This window comes from Podarcis gaigeae (assembly GCF_964106915.1).
Source record: "Podarcis gaigeae genome assembly, chromosome: 15".
Classification (NCBI taxonomy): Eukaryota; Metazoa; Chordata; class Lepidosauria; order Squamata; family Lacertidae; genus Podarcis; species Podarcis gaigeae.
Window position 1 is genome coordinate 29,748,096 of NC_139692.1, and position 18,559 is coordinate 29,766,654.

The 18,559-nt window shown below is 50.0% G+C and overlaps 3 protein-coding genes across 8 annotated transcripts in view; 2 read left to right on the forward strand and 1 right to left on the reverse strand.

Annotated features, from left to right (window-relative positions):
* Positions 1–139: 139 nt before the first annotated feature.
* On the reverse strand, positions 140–16,762 carry NSUN5 (NOP2/Sun RNA methyltransferase 5). Of its 3 annotated transcripts, XM_083714697.1 has the most exons (11): positions 16,618–16,762; positions 15,459–16,121; positions 5,571–5,693; positions 5,290–5,467; positions 4,729–4,837; positions 4,270–4,408; positions 3,628–3,743; positions 2,924–3,102; positions 1,995–2,202; positions 1,091–1,243; positions 140–353 (listed from the first exon to the last, which is right to left on the reverse strand). In XM_083714697.1, the coding sequence occupies exons 2-11, from the start codon at positions 15,534–15,536 to the stop codon at positions 257–259; spliced, it is 1,380 nt and encodes a 459-aa protein (XP_083570823.1). In that variant the 5' UTR covers positions 15,537–16,121; positions 16,618–16,762; the 3' UTR covers positions 140–256. The 3 variants fall into 3 exon arrangements, with proteins under 3 accessions (XP_083570823.1, XP_083570822.1, XP_083570821.1); XM_083714696.1 differs by lacking the exon at positions 16,618–16,762 and having other exon boundaries at positions 15,459–16,515; XM_083714695.1 differs by lacking the exons at positions 15,459–16,121; positions 16,618–16,762 and adding an exon at positions 6,890–7,047.
* TRIM50 (tripartite motif containing 50) lies at positions 7,725–16,419 on the forward strand. Of its 2 annotated transcripts, XM_083714679.1 has the most exons (7): positions 7,726–8,584; positions 9,240–9,768; positions 11,375–11,470; positions 11,925–12,155; positions 12,460–12,482; positions 12,994–13,118; positions 13,690–16,419. In XM_083714679.1, the coding sequence occupies exons 2-7, from the start codon at positions 9,364–9,366 to the stop codon at positions 14,292–14,294; spliced, it is 1,485 nt and encodes a 494-aa protein (XP_083570805.1). In that variant the 5' UTR covers positions 7,726–8,584; positions 9,240–9,363; the 3' UTR covers positions 14,295–16,419. The 2 variants fall into 2 exon arrangements, with proteins under 2 accessions (XP_083570804.1, XP_083570805.1); XM_083714678.1 differs by having other exon boundaries at positions 7,725–9,768.
* Positions 16,763–16,835: 73 nt separating the features above from the next.
* Positions 16,836–18,559, forward strand: part of FKBP6 (FKBP prolyl isomerase family member 6 (inactive)) — a 30,730-nt gene continuing 29,006 nt past the window's right edge. The window contains exon 1 of one of the 3 annotated variants that reach the window (XM_083714739.1): positions 16,836–17,053. In XM_083714739.1, the coding sequence (XP_083570865.1) occupies positions 16,982–17,053 (72 nt within the window). In that variant the 5' untranslated portion in view covers positions 16,836–16,981. The remainder of the gene's footprint in view (positions 17,054–18,559) is intronic. The other 2 variants (XM_083714737.1, XM_083714738.1) reach the window with 2 other exon arrangements.

The following is an 18,559-nucleotide window of genomic DNA, read 5'->3' on the forward strand; positions in this document are numbered from 1 at the left end:
TAGAATTAAACAGTGCGGGGTGGGTGCCTTTTAAGTTACAGCACCCACCACCCTAATAATGGCCAGTCCACTATCTTCATCTACCAACATCCTGCCATGATTCACAACACTCTGGAATAAATTGGAGAAGGGGGGAGAATAACACTTCTGTGCAAACTTTTATTCCAGAGCCTGCAAAGTTCTCTGGTGCCGACTTCCTATAGCAGAGTCTGTGCTGTCTTGTAATTGTCTTTACAAATCAGTCCTACAAGGCTTCTTAAGTCTCTGGTTTCTTCTTCCTCCTCTTTTTCTTAAGAGGAAGGCACGGGTCTGCACCTACTTCACTGACAGTCTGGGAGAACTCTTGTGGGGAGCTAGGGGCACAAAAATGGCAGGTGTTAGCAAAGGTACAAGCAGCCCTCTATCCCCAGCTCCTCTAAGCCTTCCTTCTTCCTGAAGCTCTATGGCTCTGGCTTGCAAGTCCCACCACCTCTAGCTGGGTAAGCAAAAGGCATCACCAAGTTCCAGCCAAGCAGAAGGACTGAGTGGAGTGTGACCTTCGGAGGATCAAAAAGGCCTGGAGGACTCTGTATGCCCTGCTTCACAGAATTGGAAGAATCAGCATGGCTGATCAAAGCAACCTGCAAAGGCCTGCTTGGCCGCCTTCTGCTAGGCTACATGGACTTATTTTGCATGCTGCTTAAATAGGAGCATGTAATTTAGTATAAAAGCAGGAGAACAGGGAGGGCTGTGTCTGTACACTAGAATCCTCAATAGTGTTATGTTTCCCCACAAAAAAATTATGTTGCTGTTTTCACTCAATTATACAAAAAGCAGTAAATAATGTGTGCGCCCCAGCACCAAATGCATATTTAATTACATTTAACTTAAGTCATTTCAGTTTTTAAACAAAGGTACCCTCATTTTCCTATGTGATATAGAAAAGATCAGCCCACACAGCGTTTGCAGGAGGGTGTGGGGAAGCTCCAGGTAGCTTTGGAGGTTTGAAGCCAGAAATCCCACTGCGGCCCCTCTTGAGTGTTGTGCCTGGATCATGCCCCTCCAGTCCTTTCTCCAGCATAGTAGAAAGGGTAGCAACTGCCCCACTCACCTGGGCCCAGAGGCTCCCGCCGGCTGCCTCTCCAAGACTGCCACAAAGAAGCCGTTGGTCAGTGTTTCCTTTGGGGAAGCCCTCAGGAAGCACTTTGCCTTGGCGCAAGTGGCCAAGCCCCGCTGGGACCAGGAAGGCAGGACTTCCGCCAGCCTGCAAGAAGGGGAAAGGCAAGACTCCTGTGAGTGGCAAGCTCCCTTGTGGCCTCCCTCTGGCAGTGGAATGGAAGCAGCAGATAACACCCCACCCACTTTCAGTCTTGAGGAGGCACCTATCCTTAACTTCGTAACAAATACAGGAGGTTGTACCGGGCTTGGCTGCGTCCGGAGAGGACAGTGATGCAGCAGGAGTCACCAAATCATTCAGGATGGAAGAAGTACAGGTTCCTGAGGCAGGAGGCTAAACTCTATCCTGGGTTTTGATGCTCGAGGTGTGTGTTTTTAGGACACACCTTATTTTTATAGCAAGTTTTTTTTAATATAGGCAGCAACCTTTTTAGGCGCATCCAATATGTGCACGACCAGAAGTGACCCAAAAACATCACAAAAAGGGGTGATTGCAGGCTTTCTCGATGGTGTTTCAAATATACACAATTTCGCTTAAACATGCAGTGCCTTGGAATGAACCGCCATGTAAATTGGGAGTTGCCTGTATTGTGTTTTAATGCTTTAACCTGTGAAGGGAGTATGAATGATTAACTAACTAACTGGTGGCCCTTCTGGCCTCCTCTCCTTTATTGACCTTGCATCCTCATTCCTATGTCCGAATGTATTAGGTAAAGCCCTTCAGGACAGTGGCATAAGGCTGAACCGCCTTGGCCCCCAAGCCAGCTCTATCAAACCTGCCTGTGTTTTGAGCCCTGCAGTCACCATTACCCTCTGCCCAACCCCCTCCTCTCCAGTACCTGAACTCCTTTTCCCATTGCTTCAGCACATCCAGCACCACATCCTCATTCTCCTCCTGGTGCACTGAGCAGGTAGAGTAGACCAGGCGCTGGAGAGCAGGGAACTTCAGCGCATGAGCCAGCATCTTCCGCTGGAACCTGGACAGTGCCCGCAGGCGCTCGGGGAGGTTGGCATTCTCTTCCTCAACTGGCACCCGGCTGACCATTCCTGGGAACAAAGGTACATGAGACGGACCCAGCCTTCCCTAACCTGGTACGATAGGCTACAACTGCACCAAGGCTGCAGGGTTGGGCTCTGCAGGTTAGGTTGGTGGTAGCTGGAGCGCAGCTTCCAGGCTGGGATCTGCCTGGCAGCAACTGGCCCCAGTCCTGAGCATACCTAATGGAAGGCCCTGCCCTACAATAGGCAGCCTTTGCTATAGGATTGGGCTGGAGCTCACAGTGCAGAAAACGTAGGAGTCCAGAGATTATTCGGCCCACCAGAGTCTCCATGATGGAAGTTTCCATAGGAAGCCTTTGGTATAAATTCATAAAGTGAACCCTGGTCAACTCCACCAGGCTTCACAAACTCTGGAGAGACCATCACTCACCCCATCGGGAAGAGGAAGGGCCAAAGGTATCCTTAGCTAGACTAAAAATAAATAAATAAAAGCAAATGCACCATAATTCCCTGGCCAACATCCACCAATTTCTCTTCCTGGCTTAAGAGGGGCAGCAGATGATTGCCTGGGGCTCAGAGGCTACCTCTGTGGTACCAAGACTGAGTAGCCAAGCACTTAGGACCACCCCAGAACAGTTACTGCCTCACTGATCTCTCAGCACGCAAAACCCTGACACCCCAGAGCACATTTGCTTGCACTTGTGCAAGACTAAAGCTGGAGTCCCACAGGATGGGAATATCTGCTCTCCAAGACCCTTCCCCTGCTCACCTGAGCCGCTGCACGAGGGATCCAGAAGGATGTATCTCACAGAGCTGTACTTGGGATCAGCAGGGTCTGTGGCTAAGAAGTCTTGGTGTGCCAGCTGGTAGCAGGTGGCCCCCGCCCTCACCAGCATGGTGCTCATTGTGGCCAGGCGCTTGGCATCCAGGTCAAAGGCAAAGATCTGCCTGTGCATTGAGAGTATGAAAAGCGCCGTGAGTGTTCACAGTCAGAAAGTCAGAAAGAGAGAGAAACCCAGAAGAAACACAGCAAGCATGTCAGGGAGGGCAGAGTCCTCTTCCAGAGAATTTGACACTCCTCACCCCCACCCTGCAAACCCCAGCCCAGTCTCCCTCTCCCATTGACTGAGCTTAGCCAATCATAACTCTCACTATGGCCAGCAGGACCCACCCGTCAAACAGGATGAAGCAGAGCCTATTCTCTCTACTGCTCCAGGTCCTCTAAGTGGCACCATTGGCCATAAAAGGCAAGGCAAACCCTGGGAGCTAGAAGGTTGGTGGGGAGAGGAGACACAGGCACACAGGACTTATTGCCTCTCTCGAAACTCACTAAGGTCTAAGCCTAGAGTGAGATGGGGCAGTGTAGCCTTAGGGCTACAGGGTGCATCTCTCCCCCCAAGTGCCAATTGCCCCAGCTGGCTCCCCAGAGATCCCTCTTACCACTGAGGACCTACTTGGCTTCCCTGTACTTACCCCTTGTTTTTCAGGATAGCAGCAAGCTGACTAGTTTTGTTGCCAGGGGCAGCACAAGCATCGATGATGTGGGACCCCGGCAGGGGGTTCAAGAGGAAAGCAGGCAGGCAGCTGGCCTACAAGAGGAGCCAAATCAAAGCGGAACTTGAGACCTGCCTCTTCCAAACACTCCCTGGCCTCAACAGGGGGTTCTCAGCACCCCACAAGCACATGTTAGCCCTGGCAGCCTATTCCCACCCACACCTAGGGAGACAAGCAGGCAGACCAAACAGCACCCAAAAGCTGGTGTCTCCTTTGTACACAAAAGCCAGTAAGGGTACATTTACATTCTTGTCTTTTAAAGGGCACATCTGTCTCAAAGACGAGCATTTGCTGCATTGCATTCACCAGATTTCAGAAGCCCCACTAATGTGGTGAAAGCAGAGTCAGCAACCAACATTTTTGTGATCTGATTTGGTATAAGGCAGAGTCCAATGTCCATGGAAACACAAGTCCTGAAGGAACCCTGAAGCCACAGTTAGAAGAAAACAGAAGTCTGTTTCAGGAACCCAACACTTCCAGGGGCAACAGGTAGGAGATTGCTGGGGCAAAAATGACCCTCCCCCACTTTCCTGTGCCACAGCTAGAGAACGCCACCCTTACCTTGTCCTGAAGAATTATGTGCCCAGCTGCATACAGCTGGTTCTCATGGAGGTCTGTCTGTGGAGCAAAGACGAGCAGCTCGGGAAGGTGGGGATCCAGCAGGAATTTCTTCCCGGACAAGGAGCTCACATCCTCCAAGCTGAAGGGAAATACAATGGGATGTGGAATTAAGCTTCATTCCACGTCCCCAACACCCACACAGCCCAGAGCCAGCTAGCTGTGCCCTCTCAAGGCAGGGAATCCATGCCAGAGAGAATCTGCCCACTAATGGAAAAAGCTCTTCCCCCTCCTCCAATTGGAAGGCTTTCAACTATCTGGAAGAGATCTGAGTAGGAACAGCAAGCAAATCTAGCCACGGTTTTGAGCCCATTGCTGGCTAGCAGGCAGACACCCTGAAAGTACCAGCCTCTCCCAAGATCACGCAGGGTCTGAGCAGAAGGGCAGGAATGTCAAGCTCACCTGGCTGCTTTACCCAGGTAAGAGTAGCCCTGGCGCTTGAAGTAGTCAACAACGTCACTCACACACGTCTTTAAGGTGTTCACTCGGACGTATCGCGGCACTCGAGGGGCTGGAAACAAACAAGGAACTTGGGATACTGAGTTCTCAAACTGAGATGCTGGTCTTCCTTCATCATCAACCATGAAGATTCCCACCCCCTTCCGCCCCTGTAGCCAGTCTTGAGGTGTAGAGACAGCAGTAATTCTGCAGTCTAAAAATTCTCCTAAGTAAATAAAACTTGATAGACCAGGAGTCTCATCTTGCACCACCAGGATATGCACTTATCCAGGCTGTAGAGCTGCTCACTCTCAACGCCTGCTTCCCTGTCTCTCTGCCCCACTTCAAAGCACCTTTCCCTGGGAGTCAGCCCAAGTCAGAGCCTGTGCATTTTCTCCCAAGAACAGCATTATGTTTGGGGAGATTCTGGAAAATATGCATTTTGGCAGCCATGAAATATTAAGATAGGTTCTTCCAGTGCAGTAGCCTAGATATTGGCAAGGCACCTCACGACCAGCCACCTACCTTGGCCAGCCCCTCCTGCCGCCATCGGTGGCAGCAGATCTTCATTGCAGCTCACTTTCTTCTGGACTTTCAAGCGGGCGAGTTCAGCCTGCAGACGGGCACGATGCTTCAGCACCAGGACCTTGCCATGCCCGCCACCACGCAGGCCCTTGCCAAAGAGCAAGTCATACACCAACACCTGAAAAGGAAGGAGAGGGGCACCAGTGGGCAACAGCACGGGGCACTTATTCTGGGCATGGGGGAACCAAGGGGCTGTGACTACAACCGCCCCTCATACTCACCTTTGCCAGGTGCGGCTGCAGCTTCTTCTCAGCACGAAGCAAGCCAGCAGCCTCCAATATAGAATCCAGCACAGGAGAATAGCGAAGGGTCTCCGAAACGAGGGCACAGAGCAGCCGGGGATTCTGGAAGAGGGGCAGGGATCATTGTCGCTAACAGAGCAAAGACTATCCGTGTTTTACAGCTAAGTGGGCACTTTACTCCAATCTCCCCCATGCTGTTGCTTCCAAGGTGCTTTGGACTACACCTCCCATCAGCCCCATGGCCATCCTTAACCCCTGCTGGCTGGTACTGATGGAAAACAAAGTCCAAAACACCTGAAAGATGCCAACTTGGGAGTGGGGCTACTTTACTTGCTGCTATGAGCACTTTGAGCACTTGATTTAGGTAACAAGCCCTGGGGGACAGGGAATTCTATTTTTAAGTTTGGAAAGACACCCCCCCCCCTGCACACACCTGAAATAATAATTTGATGGACAGCTGGGCTCCGCACTTTACCCCAGGGAACCCATGGCCTTCTGTATGTTGTTGGACTATAGCTCCTATCATCACTTGCCACTGGATGCACAGGCTGATGGGAATTGGAGTCCAGCAACATCTGGAAGGTCTCAGGTGCCCCCCCCCCCCTTAACAGCTTAGCACAGCTTCAGCAGATCCCTCTCTTTTTCTATCATCTCTCTTGGCTATGAGTTCAAACTATAAAATCCCTGCAGCTCAGCTTTTTCTTATTTTCTTGCTTTAATTCAAGGTGCCATTTGCCTTTTTTTAAAGCTTGCTGCTCTTTATCTGTTCAACTCACCTGAGCATTTAAAAAGACTGCCAGAAAAACCCTGGAGAGTCACTGCTGCCAGTGTAGACTAGAAAATACTGTGTTAGGTGCATCAATGAACACCTGGATAGCTGAGCTAGTGGAGCATAGAATTCTTAATCTCAGGGCTGTGGGACTCTTATGGTCCCTTCTAACTCCAGGAATGGCCTGGCTTGATATAACAAAGTGGCTTTATATCCTCCTATAAAATACACCTGTTGGACCAGAGCAAAGTTGGTCCATTCCCCTGCCTCATCAGGCTGCTTCCCCACAGTGGCCAATCTGATGCAGGGCCTGAGGGTGACGCCCCATTCTCTGACGTCATCCACTCGCTATTGACATCCCAAGATAGACAGCCCCCGCAAGTGGCGATTCCATTTCCACCATCGCAGTCGGCAGCAGCCTCCGACTCTGCCATAAATCTGCCTGACCCCGTTTTGTAGAGGCCCCTCCCTTCGCCAAGCTTGCCACTCCAATTTATGCAAATACATGCAAATGTTTATTTCTACTCGCCTGGAATCGGCTCCCGTAGACCAGGGTCTTGAGGGCACCCTCCCGGCGCTCCAGTCCGGCCAGGACCGAGGCAGCCGCGCTGTACAAGCCGGGCCCCACGGCGGAGCCACTCTTCCGCCCGCGTTCCCGCATGGCGCCAAGCTCTGAACGCGCATGCGCCGGGAAAGGGAGCCGCGCATGCTCGCGGGTGGGTTAGCGGAGATCTCGTAGAGCTGCGAATGTTAGACGTTCGTTGCTCGACGAGTTTCCGGGTTCTATGTGGCTTTCTTCACAGCCGCCAGTGCTTCCCCAAAAAAATCCTCGGAGAGAAATCAAAGGCTTCGGCAGCACGCCGGCTTCAAGCTCCACATCCCAATGCAGAACGATGCGCAGTGTAACGCAATGGCACGTGTCTACTTGCAATAACGGGGCTCCATTGAGTTCAGTGGCTCTTACTCCCAGGGAAGTATGTGTAGGGCTGCAGCCTGAAAACACTTGTACTGTATACCGCTTTCAGCCTCAAAAGGCTCAATAAGTGGCTCAATTATATAATCAGATTTCTTACCTGTGCCCCCGCCTTTACCATCAGGCCGCACATAGTTATAAGACAGGACCATAAAGCAAGAAAAGTGCAAAAACGATTATAAAGAGTTCTATAGGTAGAACAATTGAGAACAATTCTGTGTATGAAAACTATTCCAACGGTGACAAAAAAAGTCAAATAAAACCAGGCACAGGACTTGAAATTGCCTGCTGCCTTTCTAGGGAAGCAGGATAATCTAGGCAAAGTTGCAGCAGGCTGCCCCTCCCAAACAAGATTTTGGGGTTGAGCAACTGGAAGTCCCCCAGGCCCCTGCAGGAAGGAACTTGTCCCTTGGTGGGAACTGCTGACAGGGAGCAGCTCTCCTTAAGGTCCTCTGACCCCACTGCACAGACATCTGTCAAAGGCAGAACCGGTCCTGGCACAAGGCCCCCTTTCTAAGAGTCAGCACAACCAGGACCCTCAGCAGATAGCTGAGATGAAACTCTTTTTGAGGCACGTTTCACCTTACCCAGGAGAGACAGAGACAGAGACCTAGCTAGCTCCCACCAAACAGGGACCAGCCTAACACCTCTTGCTCCCCCTCCCATTACTCTCTCGTTTACTTTTTGCAATTTTGGTGGCCATCAAGGAAACTTGGGGTTCACTGAACCCCGAGAGGTCAGCAAGGCTGCTTTTGTACAACTTTATTTCTCTTCTGAGGAACATCAGCATTGGAGACTTCAAGTCAACCCTGCAACAATAAGGCTGGAAAAAAGTAATGTCTGAGCCAGAAGTCTTATCTGTTGCCAGTTAGCGGGTAACCGTAAAGAAGTCTTTGGCACTTGATGGACAAATAAATGAGTGCCAGGCGGGGCCAGGCCAGGGTGTGTGGGGAGGAGAGCAAACCTTTTGCAAGGTGAACATTCAAGGTAAAGGTGCAGACACATGAATGTGTGGGTGTGCTGCTGTCCTCTGATGTTCACGGTAACTGGTGTGGCTCAGAGTTCCCGCTTGGGAGACACATGGATTGATTTGAGGGGGTAGAAGTAGTTGACTCTTTGCGGACAGGAGCATTTCCCCAAAAGGAAGGGTCTCTGAATCCCAAGCCTTGGCGTTTTCTAAGCCCTGTGATTACGGGTGAAGGGCAAGTGAGCAAGGAAGACGGAAAGCAAAAGGCAACTGAGCTGTGGAAGGTAAGGATGCTCTCCTTGGTCAACACAGGTTGGCAGCAATGGCTTGCCAGGGCTTCAGATGGGGCTGCTCCTTGTCCTACCTGGAGATGCCAATGGGGATTGAACCAGGGACAGGTACTCTGCCACTGAGCAAAGGTCCTTCCCCAAGGTTGATGGGAGTCATCAGAGACCCACCAACTCTGGAGGTCCACCACGGGTTCACCATCTCTGCACTTAAGGGGGTTACAATTCTGCTGTCACTCTTGCTTCCTCAACATCTTTTAACTGTCCCTCTTCCACCACTGAAGAAAACACACACTATTCCCCTCTCAGCTCTGTAATGCCCTTCCCAAGCAAATTTGTTGCATCTCTTTAAAAGAGTCAGAGAGCCCTGCAGCATTGCTGCCTGAAGGCTGGTGCCTCTGGGACTGCAGAGCACTTCTGATGTCTTCAAGCAAAGGAGCCAGGTGCTGATCTCCTGATAAGTATGGAATGAGAGTTACCTGGATGCTAACCTTCCTTCCTCCCTTCCTGTTTTCATGACTCAGGAGCAAATTAATTTCCCCCAGTCCCAGCCTTGTTATTTTGCTTTGCGTGTGCTCAGGGGCACTCTTACTTCTCCCTAAGATTGCATTGCTTCTTTACTTGTCATCTTATCAGTTCTTGTTCATTGCAGGAGGTCTGTTAATTAGGAGGAACAAGAATTGCTCTCATTTCCCCTTGCCCCCCACAACTGGAGTTTCCCACGACAGGGCACTGGGCTTCCAGGACTAGGTTAAGAAAAGAAACTGGTGGGCAAAATGGCCAGGAAGATGAGCATTGACCAGCTGGAAGACCAGCTGCTCTGCCCCATTTGCCTGGAAGTCTTCAAAGAGCCCCTGATGCTCCAGTGTGGGCATTCATACTGCAAGATCTGCGTGGTCGCGCTTTCAGTTGACCTGGAGAGCCAGTTCCTTTGCCCAGTGTGCCGGAAGGCTGTGGACTGCAGCAGTTCCCCACCCAACGTCAACCTGGCTCGTATCATTGAGGCGCTGCATGCTGCAGGCAACTCAGATCCCAACGAGGAGTCCTGCCCCAATCACCACAACCCTCTCAGCCTCTTCTGTGAGCAAGACCAGGAAGTGATCTGTGGTCTCTGTGGCACCATCGGCACCCATCAGCACCACAAGGTCACCCCCATCTCAACCATCTACAGCCGGATGAAGGTAAGTGCTTGGATGGTGTGGGGGGAGTGACGTGGGGGGCTTAGGCAGAAGGTGGATCCCAAATAGATTCCTGGTGGACCACCAAATGCTTGCTGGTTGCCAATTTAGGTGGACCTTGGTCTGATTGAGCAAGGCAGCTTTCAGTGTCTTAATTTTTTATTTAAAAAGAAGAAGAAGAAGAAGGGGAAGGGCTGTAGTTCAGTGATAGAGCATCTACATTCCTTGGTGAAAGGTAGCTCCATATCTTCTCTGGTGTAATATGGGGAAGGGCCATAGTGCCCCTGCCTTGCATGCTGAAGATTTCAGCAACATGGCTATTTGTTTGGGGGTCTAGAGCAGCCTCCCCCAGCCTGGTGCTTCATGTTGTGCTTTGGGCGCAGGTGTGTTCTGAAAAGGGGGTGTGGGGAATCACGTGTAGATCAGGTGCCTGTGATCAAGGGCAGCTAGAGGAAGCAATGAGCCACAAGGTTTGCCTTGAGGCAAACAATGAGCCTTGGAAATGGGAATGGAAAAGCAAAGCAAGGCTGTCCCCGCTCCTTTGAATGTGCCTGTTACTAGGTAGGACAGAGATAAGCCAGAAGTGGTCAAATCTCTCCTGCCCACAAATGGGTGTGTCTGACTCCCAGAGGAGCCAGACTCTGGTGCTAGCATATGCCTATGCTAACAAGGAGCTTGTGAATTGAAAGCCCTGACCTTGACCCCTGGCCTGACTCCACTTCCCAGATATCTGAACAGGTCGTCTGTGTGTGTGTGTGTGTGTGTGTGTGTGTGTGTGTGTGTGTAAAGCCTTTTCTCTTCCTGAGGAGACCCCCAAGAGCTTCTTTTGCCAAAGAAGGCAATTCTGGCCTAGGTGGATCAAAGATCTGACCCAGCAGAAGGCAGCTTATGTGTATCCTTTCCATATCTGAGTTTCTCTTTCCCTGGTACCTGGGGTCGGGGCTCCAGATAGTTGTAAGGGATGTATGGCCTAGAATCCCATCTTAAACAGAGACATAGGAGGCGGCATTATTCTGAGACTCAGAACATTGGTCTAAGTTTAGTATTGCCCACCCCAGGGCTGGGAGGTTTTTTCAGTCTTCTAGGCAACCTTCTGAGGGGGCCAGGTGCTAGGTTGGTGGGTGGGGCAAGAGGCAAAACTGGGCCGGGCAATGAATGTAAAAGTTACCTTGGCACTGTAGCCATGTTTCTACACGCAGTCACATGCCCCTCTCTGTCCTCTGTCCATGAGCAAAAGGTGTTAGTCGAGTTCAAGGACATATTTTCAGCTAGGCAAAAACACTCAAGGTGCAAAGCAGAGCCAGGAGGTAAATAGCCTAGGAAGAAGGGGTGGGGCTTGGGAAGAGTTCCAAGGCCCAGGTGAGGTTCCTCACTCCTGGCACACACTGACTGGCAGCAGCTCTCCTGGGTTTCAGTCAGGGAATCTTTCCCAGTCCTACTAGGAGATGTTGCCAGGGCTTGATCCAGAGACTTCTGCATGCAAAGCAGCTGTTTTGACCCCACTGACCTAGAACCGTTCCCCTTTACGTCAGCTGGACACTGTTGGAAACGTAACGGCAAGCTGGACTCCCCTTAGCCTGATCCACTAAAGCTGTTTCTGTTTCCTCAGGAGAAGCTCTCTGCGTGGATGACGGAGGTGCAGAAGCAGAAGGGGAGCTTGGATGAGCACGTCAGCAGGCTGATGAACAACAAGACGCGCATTGCGGTGTGTCCAGGGAATCAGACTATATGTTGGGTCCAGGGAGCTAACTGCGTTCAGCACTGGGAACTGAGTTGTGAAAGTTAACATCCAGTTTCCAAAATGTTCAGGTTTAATTTCAAAATTAGATTTAAAAAACAAAACAAAACCTTAAATCTGAACCTTAACTCATACTACTGAATGATTTTAAATATAATTTGATACCTCCTATATCCAACAGAATCTTCAATGATGAATGTTAAAATGGAAACTTCTTAATCTTGCTGCCAAGGACACAGGGTCAAGCCAACTTGAAATGCAAGCTTTGCCACCAGCTTCTCCTACCAAAGAGCGCTGTGGCAGGCAGCCTCTTGGAAACAGCCCCAGAAGGCAGTTGCCAGAATTAAACCCATGCACACCACAATTCAAATTAAGCCACGCCTCATTCTAACGTTCGTTGTGTTTCTGGATTCCCCCTCAGAACGAGTCTGATGTCTTCAAATGGGTGGTCCGGAAGCAGTTCCAGGAACTGCACAGGTACATCGATGAGGAGAAGGCTAGGTTCCTGGGGAGGATTGAGAGGGAGGCTGGCCAACTTATCGCCTCCATCGAAGTCCAGGTGAATCAGACAACAGACATCTTGCAGAAGCTGAAGGAGCTGGAGAATTCCCTGGAGAAACTCAACAACGAAGGCCAGCTGGATTTCATAAGGGTATGCCTGCCTGCCTGGTGCTGTCTGAGGCAGAAAATCGAAACGGCCAACAACATCTTCTCTCTACCACACACTGATTCACATAGGGGAAAGTTAAACTTGAGGGTTTGGGGGTATAAAGAAGGTGCCCAGAGGGCTATAGGAGCTGTGGGGTCCATAAAAGCAGGGGTGCGCTACAGCCCCAATTCAGTTTGCCCACATTTTCCACCCCTTTCCCTGTGTCCTGCCTGTAAGCCTAAGGTTCTGTTATAGATGCTGTAGAAGCATAAGCTCACTAAGGCTTTCTTCATCTCTTGTTTTACAGAAATACAGATCTCTTCCCTCCAGGTATGTTGAAAGGGGAGGGGAGGAGAGAGAGAAAGTGTGTGTATGTGTGCACTGTGGAGTCAGGCCATGCTCCATGATCTCTCAGGGGGTCCATGGAATGGGCCAATGGTCAAAAAGTGACAAGGGATCCGATGCATGTCAGTCATAGTCTCCCCAACCTCCACTCACCCCAAGATGCAACACGTATTCATTATCTTCCTCCCAGAGCAATTATTTAATGCAGCTTTCACAAACCTGGTGCCCACCTGTTGCTCTGAACCACAACTCCCAGCTGTGCTGTCTGGGGCTGAAGGGAATTGTAGTCCACAACCACTGAGCTATGCCTTCCTACTTTCCTGCAAATATGAGGGAGTCACTGCAGATCTTCAAGGTCAGAGTGCTTCCTCAGCAGCATCACTCCAACAATTAAATTGGGGCCAGGTAGTTGGAAAGCTGTAGCAGATGATTAAGACTCAAGTCTTCATTTTGAGAAAATCATGATGAAAAGCAATGTGCTGCCCTGCTCCCCCAGGTCTGAGCTCCCCCGCCAGCATCTGGCCGATGGTATGTTCAGCGCAGTCTCCTTTAAGCCTGACTTCCACCAAGATGACATCAAGATGATGGTGTGGAAGAGACTACTACGCAAAGTCCTCCCAGGTACAGCCGCTGTTGGAGAGGAAGCCAACAGGCTCCTTAGGGGTCTTAAAGCAGCCTTCCTCAGCCTGGTACTCACCAGGCTCTGTGGACAACAACAACAACACAGAGCCATGGTATTGCATTTATAAACAGGTTTTTAAACAGCTTTAAGCGGTGCACAATATTTCTGCACATATAATAAAAAAAATGTAAGTGTCATCACACTGCAGTTCACTTGTCCCCAGACAGGTGACACTGCACACTAGAGTGTTACAACAAGCTGGGCTCTCAGAGCTGCTGGGCCATCACAGCAGCATCAGAGGGTGAGGAGGACATAAATGAAGATGGAAGTGGGCAGTTGGGCAGCCCAGAGCAGAGCAGCTGGCAGGTGGTCCAAGTAAGCTGTGAAGGTTTGTTGAGTCTAAGGGGAGGAGGTGGGTGGCTTTGGCAAGGTAAAAAGGGAGGAGGTAGCTTTTGTGAATAGTAAAGGGATGGGTGGGTTTCTTGTCATTGTAAAATGTATCATATTTACCTGTAAAAGGTGGATTGACCCCTGCTCAGGATCCCTCCTGATTTTCACCCCTTTTCTTAGCTCCAGAGATGCTGAAACTGGACCCAGTGAGTGCGCACCCCATCCTGGAGCTGTCCAAGGGAAACACCATGGTCCAGTGTGGGGTGTTCTTCCAGAGGCGAGGCAGCAACCCTGACCGCTTCGACTACAGCAACTGCATCCTGGGTAACAAGGGCTTCTCCTGGGGAAGGCACTACTGGGAGGTGATTGTGGGCCTCAAGAGCCACTGGCGTTTGGGCATCGTCAAAGCCACGGTCAGCCGCAAGGGCAAGCTGAACAAGAGCCCTGAGCATGGGGTGTGGCTGATCGGCCTGAAGGAGGGCAAGGTCTATGAGGCCTTCAACAACCCACGCGTGGTGCTGCCGCTCTCAGCCCGCCCCCAGCGCATCGGGGTCTACTTGCACTACGAGAAGGGTGAGCTGACCTTCTACAATGCCGACAGCCCTGACGAACTGGTACCAATTTACACCTTTCAGGCAGAGTTCCAGGGCAAGCTGTACCCTATCCTGGACATGTGTTGGCATGAACGGGGCACCAACACATTGCCCATTGTCCTGCCTACGCCCACCATGCTGCAGGTCCAAGAAGATGATGGCCTCAATGCCCAGGAGCCCACCAAGTTGTAAGTGGGCAGTTCCTGCCTGCTGAGCTGCAGAGTGAGTGCCATGTTGCTGCAACTGCAGGGGAGAAAGGCACTAGCCACAGACTGCTCTGCTCCAAAGCATGGCAAGCTGGACTAGAGAAACCCTGATCAAGGTGTAACTGGATTTGTATTCTCACAGGGGAACAGTCCCCACATATACAAGGTGGGCTCCAGAGGTCTGTTTCAGAACCTTTTGCCTTCAGCTCAGCTGAAGGAGTCAGAACATAGCTGGTTAATCAAAGAGCCAAGTTAAGCATCTCAAGAGCAAGTGAGAGAGACAGCTCAATACCTTTTGGTGCCTGCTTTGAAGAAACCCAGTGATCCCCCAAGGAGGAGAACTTCCTTTTTTCTAGACTGCATGGTCCATGGATCAGCTCAGTCATTCTCCCTGCTAACTGTCCTTGATGGCACTCTCAATCTGTTCAACCAACTCACCTTGCCTCTGGGCTGCCTCTAGGAAACATGCCAGTTAATTGATGCTTAAACTTCAAAGGCCCATTGCTTCCCTCTCTGCCTTTTAGTCTTCTTCACCAGGAAGTTTAAAGGCTAGATTTCATACAGCTTCCTGACACATTGCTACAGTCGTCCTGCATTTGCCAATGCCATGGGGCCACATTAAAAAGGGGGGAAGATTAAAGGCTGAAACTGTCCTACCGATGTCTTTGAAAATGCTTTCCCATGACATCCCTTTGGTCTGCCGCAAATGCACTTTAGAGGTTGCACCAGAGCATTATGTTTAATCCGTTTTAAGGCACACTTTGCCAACATTGTGCCTTCAAGATTACTTGGTCTAAAACACCACAGCCAACTCAGCTCTTTTATGCCAGTGTTGATGGGAGTACAGACATACTGGTCAGGACTGATGGCACTAGTTTGGGGAAGGCTGGTTATGGGTTGCTCTTAAGCAGGGGTGGAGAAGCTGTAGCCTTCCAGGTGTTTCCAAACCATAGCTCCCATCTTCTCCAGCCATTGGCCAAGCTTGCTGAGGCTGGTGGAAGCTGTAGTTCAGTAGCAACGGCAGCCCCATGGACTCCCCGTGCCTATTCTTAAGTGTTCTATCCTCCTTAGTCTGAAGCTTCCCTCTCTACCACTTCCTTGAGCACCTAAAAAGTGAGTTTTAGAAAGATTAAGAATTGACAGTCCCTACCTGCAGGCTGAAAAGAACACAAGGAAATGAGCCTAGAAATGGAAGAGGACCATTGAAGCAGTGGTTCCATCCATCCATCCAAGGAGCTTCAAGCAGCAAACATGAAGTTATCCAGATTTATTTTCCTCCTTTGTTTAGTAGACACCCAAAAAGTTTACCCAAGGTGGCTGAATTGTCCAGTTGTTTTCATACTAGCTTTGCTTCCCATGCTTTTGTAACATGTTCGATCAAGGGCTTTTCAAAATTTTGTATGTACCTAATTCTGCAGCCTCTAGGCAGTGTAGAAGGAGTAAACAAATATTCCTGTTGCAATTAAAGACTATTGTGATGCAGCCACGGTGCAACCTGATGCAGTAGCAGAATGGGAAATCCATTTTTATTCATCCTTCGGAAATACAGAGTTATTGCCAGCCTCCCGAGCTACCAAAGAGTATCCACCACATGGTCCTTCCAGGTGGTGAGGGATCTCACAGGGAGCAAATCCCACTGCTGGAAATGTCTGCTTTCTACTTGCAGTTCTTGTACTTGTGCTCGAGGTGGGAAGAAGTCACTGAATGCACCACCATCCATTCATGCTATACTTGGGTTGCTGATCCAAAGATCGGTGGTTCGAATCCCCATCACAGGGTGAACTCCCATTGCTCTGTCCCAGTTCCTGCCAACCTAGTAGTTCGAAAGCAGACCATAGATAAATAGGTACCACTGTGGTGGGAAGATGAGATAAGTGTCATACACTATAGTCCCGTTTGACTGGACTTAACCATCCAGGGGTCCTTTACTTTTCCCCTTTCCCCTTTTACCTTACATGTTGTTGGATTTTGTTGTTATTGTTTTGGCGGCTAATTTTTTTTATGACAAATGTTATATTATGTAAACCATTGTGCTTGTAAGCTATTTCAAGCTCCCCTGCCCCTCTTGCTGGACCAAAACGCATGAAATAAACGAAGTTTAAGAATTGTCATGGTTTTGTGTCATGGTGAAAACTTTCTAAAAGATAGAACAGGGCAAAGTTTAAAATTTAAATCAAGGAGTAGCATCAAGTCTTAGTCACATTAGAGCAGGATTCAAAAGACATGGCTAACTTTGGCGCATTAAATTTCTTTGGGCTTACTCTTGCAAGTTAATTGGGAGTAAAAAAACAAAACAAAGCGACACCCACAGGGGATCTCGCGTTAATTCCATGTCGTTATTATTAACTCGAGCTTCCCCGCATTTAAAGCCGCTTCGGGTGCCCATTTTAGATGAAAAACGGGCGTGTCGGTAAACAGCAAAACTCTGAGGGTTAGGACTACATGCCCCATCATGCACTACGCTCGCCCCCCCCTCCCCGCTCCACGGACGCTGCCGAGGGCACAGAATTGGTTCTGCCGCTGGGGCTGGGCGTAGCCTGGTCTGCGGCACGAGGCCTTGGCGGGGGCGTGGTCGGGAGGGGCGTATCGTGATTGGCCCGCGCGATTTGGGCGGGAAGGCTGGGCCTCGCTGTGAGGATAAAAAAGGGCGACGGCGAGAGCAGCCGTTGCAGGATGAAGCCGAGAGGCGGTGGCATGGAGGAGAGCTGGCAGGCGGGGGACGGGAGCGGCGCGGGGGGCTTCATGGTGAGCGTTGGTGTCTCTGGGCATGAGCAGAGTTCCTCCTGACGCTCCCTCTACCCGAGAGGAGAACAACAAAGGGATGGAACCCCTTTCCTTCAGCTTCTGCCTTCCCCCTTCGAAGATAGAGCCCAACTGATTGCTGTGTCTGAGCATGCGAGGAGTACATTTTCCCCTCAAAAAGAAAAGAGAGAGAAAGAAAGGGAAATTCCTCTTTTACTGCCTCAACCAACCTTAGCAGCTCAGGGCAACCTGAGGGGAGGGACCTGCTGAAATGAAACAACAGCAATAGGTGATACCTGCATTGCGGGGGGTTGGACTCAATGACCTTTGGTAGTTCCCTTTCAAGTGTAGGATTCAATGAAAAGCACAGCTTTGCTGTGAAAGAGAGGACTAGTAAGAAGCAAAACAAACCAATGCAGCAAAATATCAGTACCCTAAGGACTGCCAAAGCCAGTGCAAATCAAGGTGTTCCTTAAAAAAAAAGAGGGGGGAAGCTTATGCTACTGTTCAAGTTGAATTATGAACAATAAATATATCGTAAGGCAGGTCTCTTAATATATAGTGTGCTGTATATATAGGTTTGCCTTTGGCAGTTTTGGCTAAATTTGAATTTATCTAAGAGTCCAAAACAGCCAAAGCTAGTTTACATAATATTTGCAAGTCTGTGCATTCACCATAAAGGAAATGATCTACAGCCTTCCGTCTCCAATTTCTTGGATCGGAGGTATAATAACATTCTGTGACACAAGTGAGGCCAAGGATGTCTCCCATGGGCTGTCACTTATATGAGCACTGTGAGCACTTGCTCACATTCTCTAGTTTCTGCCAGACTCATATTTGCAGGCATATATGTAATGGCCTCTGGCAACTGAGGAAAACAATGGGCAAGTTCCAAAATCATAGGGAGATTTATGGGTGCTTCTGTTTTACTTTTAACGTTTTTATAGCTAATTGTAGAGGGGTAGTGCATGATTTAGGGACGCGGGTGGCGCTGTGGGTTAAACTACAGAGCCTAGAACTTGCCAATCGGAAGGTTGGTGGTTCGAATCCCCGCTACAGGATGAGCTCCCGTTGTTCGGTTCCTGCTCCTGCCAACCTAGCAGTTCGAAAGCACGTCAAAGTGCAAGTAGATAAATAGGTACCGCTCCGGCGGGAAGGGAAACGGCGTTTCCGTGCGCTGCTCTGGTTCGCCAGAAGCGGCTTAGTCCTGCTGGCCACATGACCCGGAAGCTGTACGCCGGCTCCCTCGGCCAATAAAGCGAGATGAGCACCGCAACCCCAGAGTCGGCCACGACTGGACCTAATGGTCAGGGGTCCCTTTACCTTTACCTTAGTGCATGATTTACACTGTGAGGGTGTATTATTTTTCTGTTTTTTTATATATCAGTCCATCAAATATGTCAGAATGCTCCATTGTTTATTCTAGGCTGTGGCTTTAAGCAATAGTTTCATTCATTAGGAAGTTGCCTTGTACTGAGTCAGAGTACTGCCAAGTGTTATCTAGGCTGG

Coding starts and splice junctions, on each gene's coding strand:
- NSUN5 (XM_083714695.1), bottom strand. CDS start 7,021: ATGCGGGAACGCGGGCGGAAGAGTGGCTCCGCCGTGGGGCCCGGCTTG. Junction 5,468..5,570: donor TGCAGCCGCACCTGGCAAAG/GTGAGTATGAGG, acceptor CTTCCTTTTCAG/GTGTTGGTGTATGACTTGCT. Junction 354..1,090: donor GCGGGAGCCTCTGGGCCCAG/GTGAGTGGGGCA, acceptor TTGTGCCCCTAG/CTCCCCACAAGAGTTCTCCC.
- TRIM50 (XM_083714678.1), top strand. CDS start 9,364: ATGGCCAGGAAGATGAGCATTGACCAGCTGGAAGACCAGCTGCTCTGC. Junction 11,471..11,924: donor ACAACAAGACGCGCATTGCG/GTGTGTCCAGGG, acceptor ATTCCCCCTCAG/AACGAGTCTGATGTCTTCAA. Junction 12,483..12,993: donor TACAGATCTCTTCCCTCCAG/GTATGTTGAAAG, acceptor CTGCTCCCCCAG/GTCTGAGCTCCCCCGCCAGC.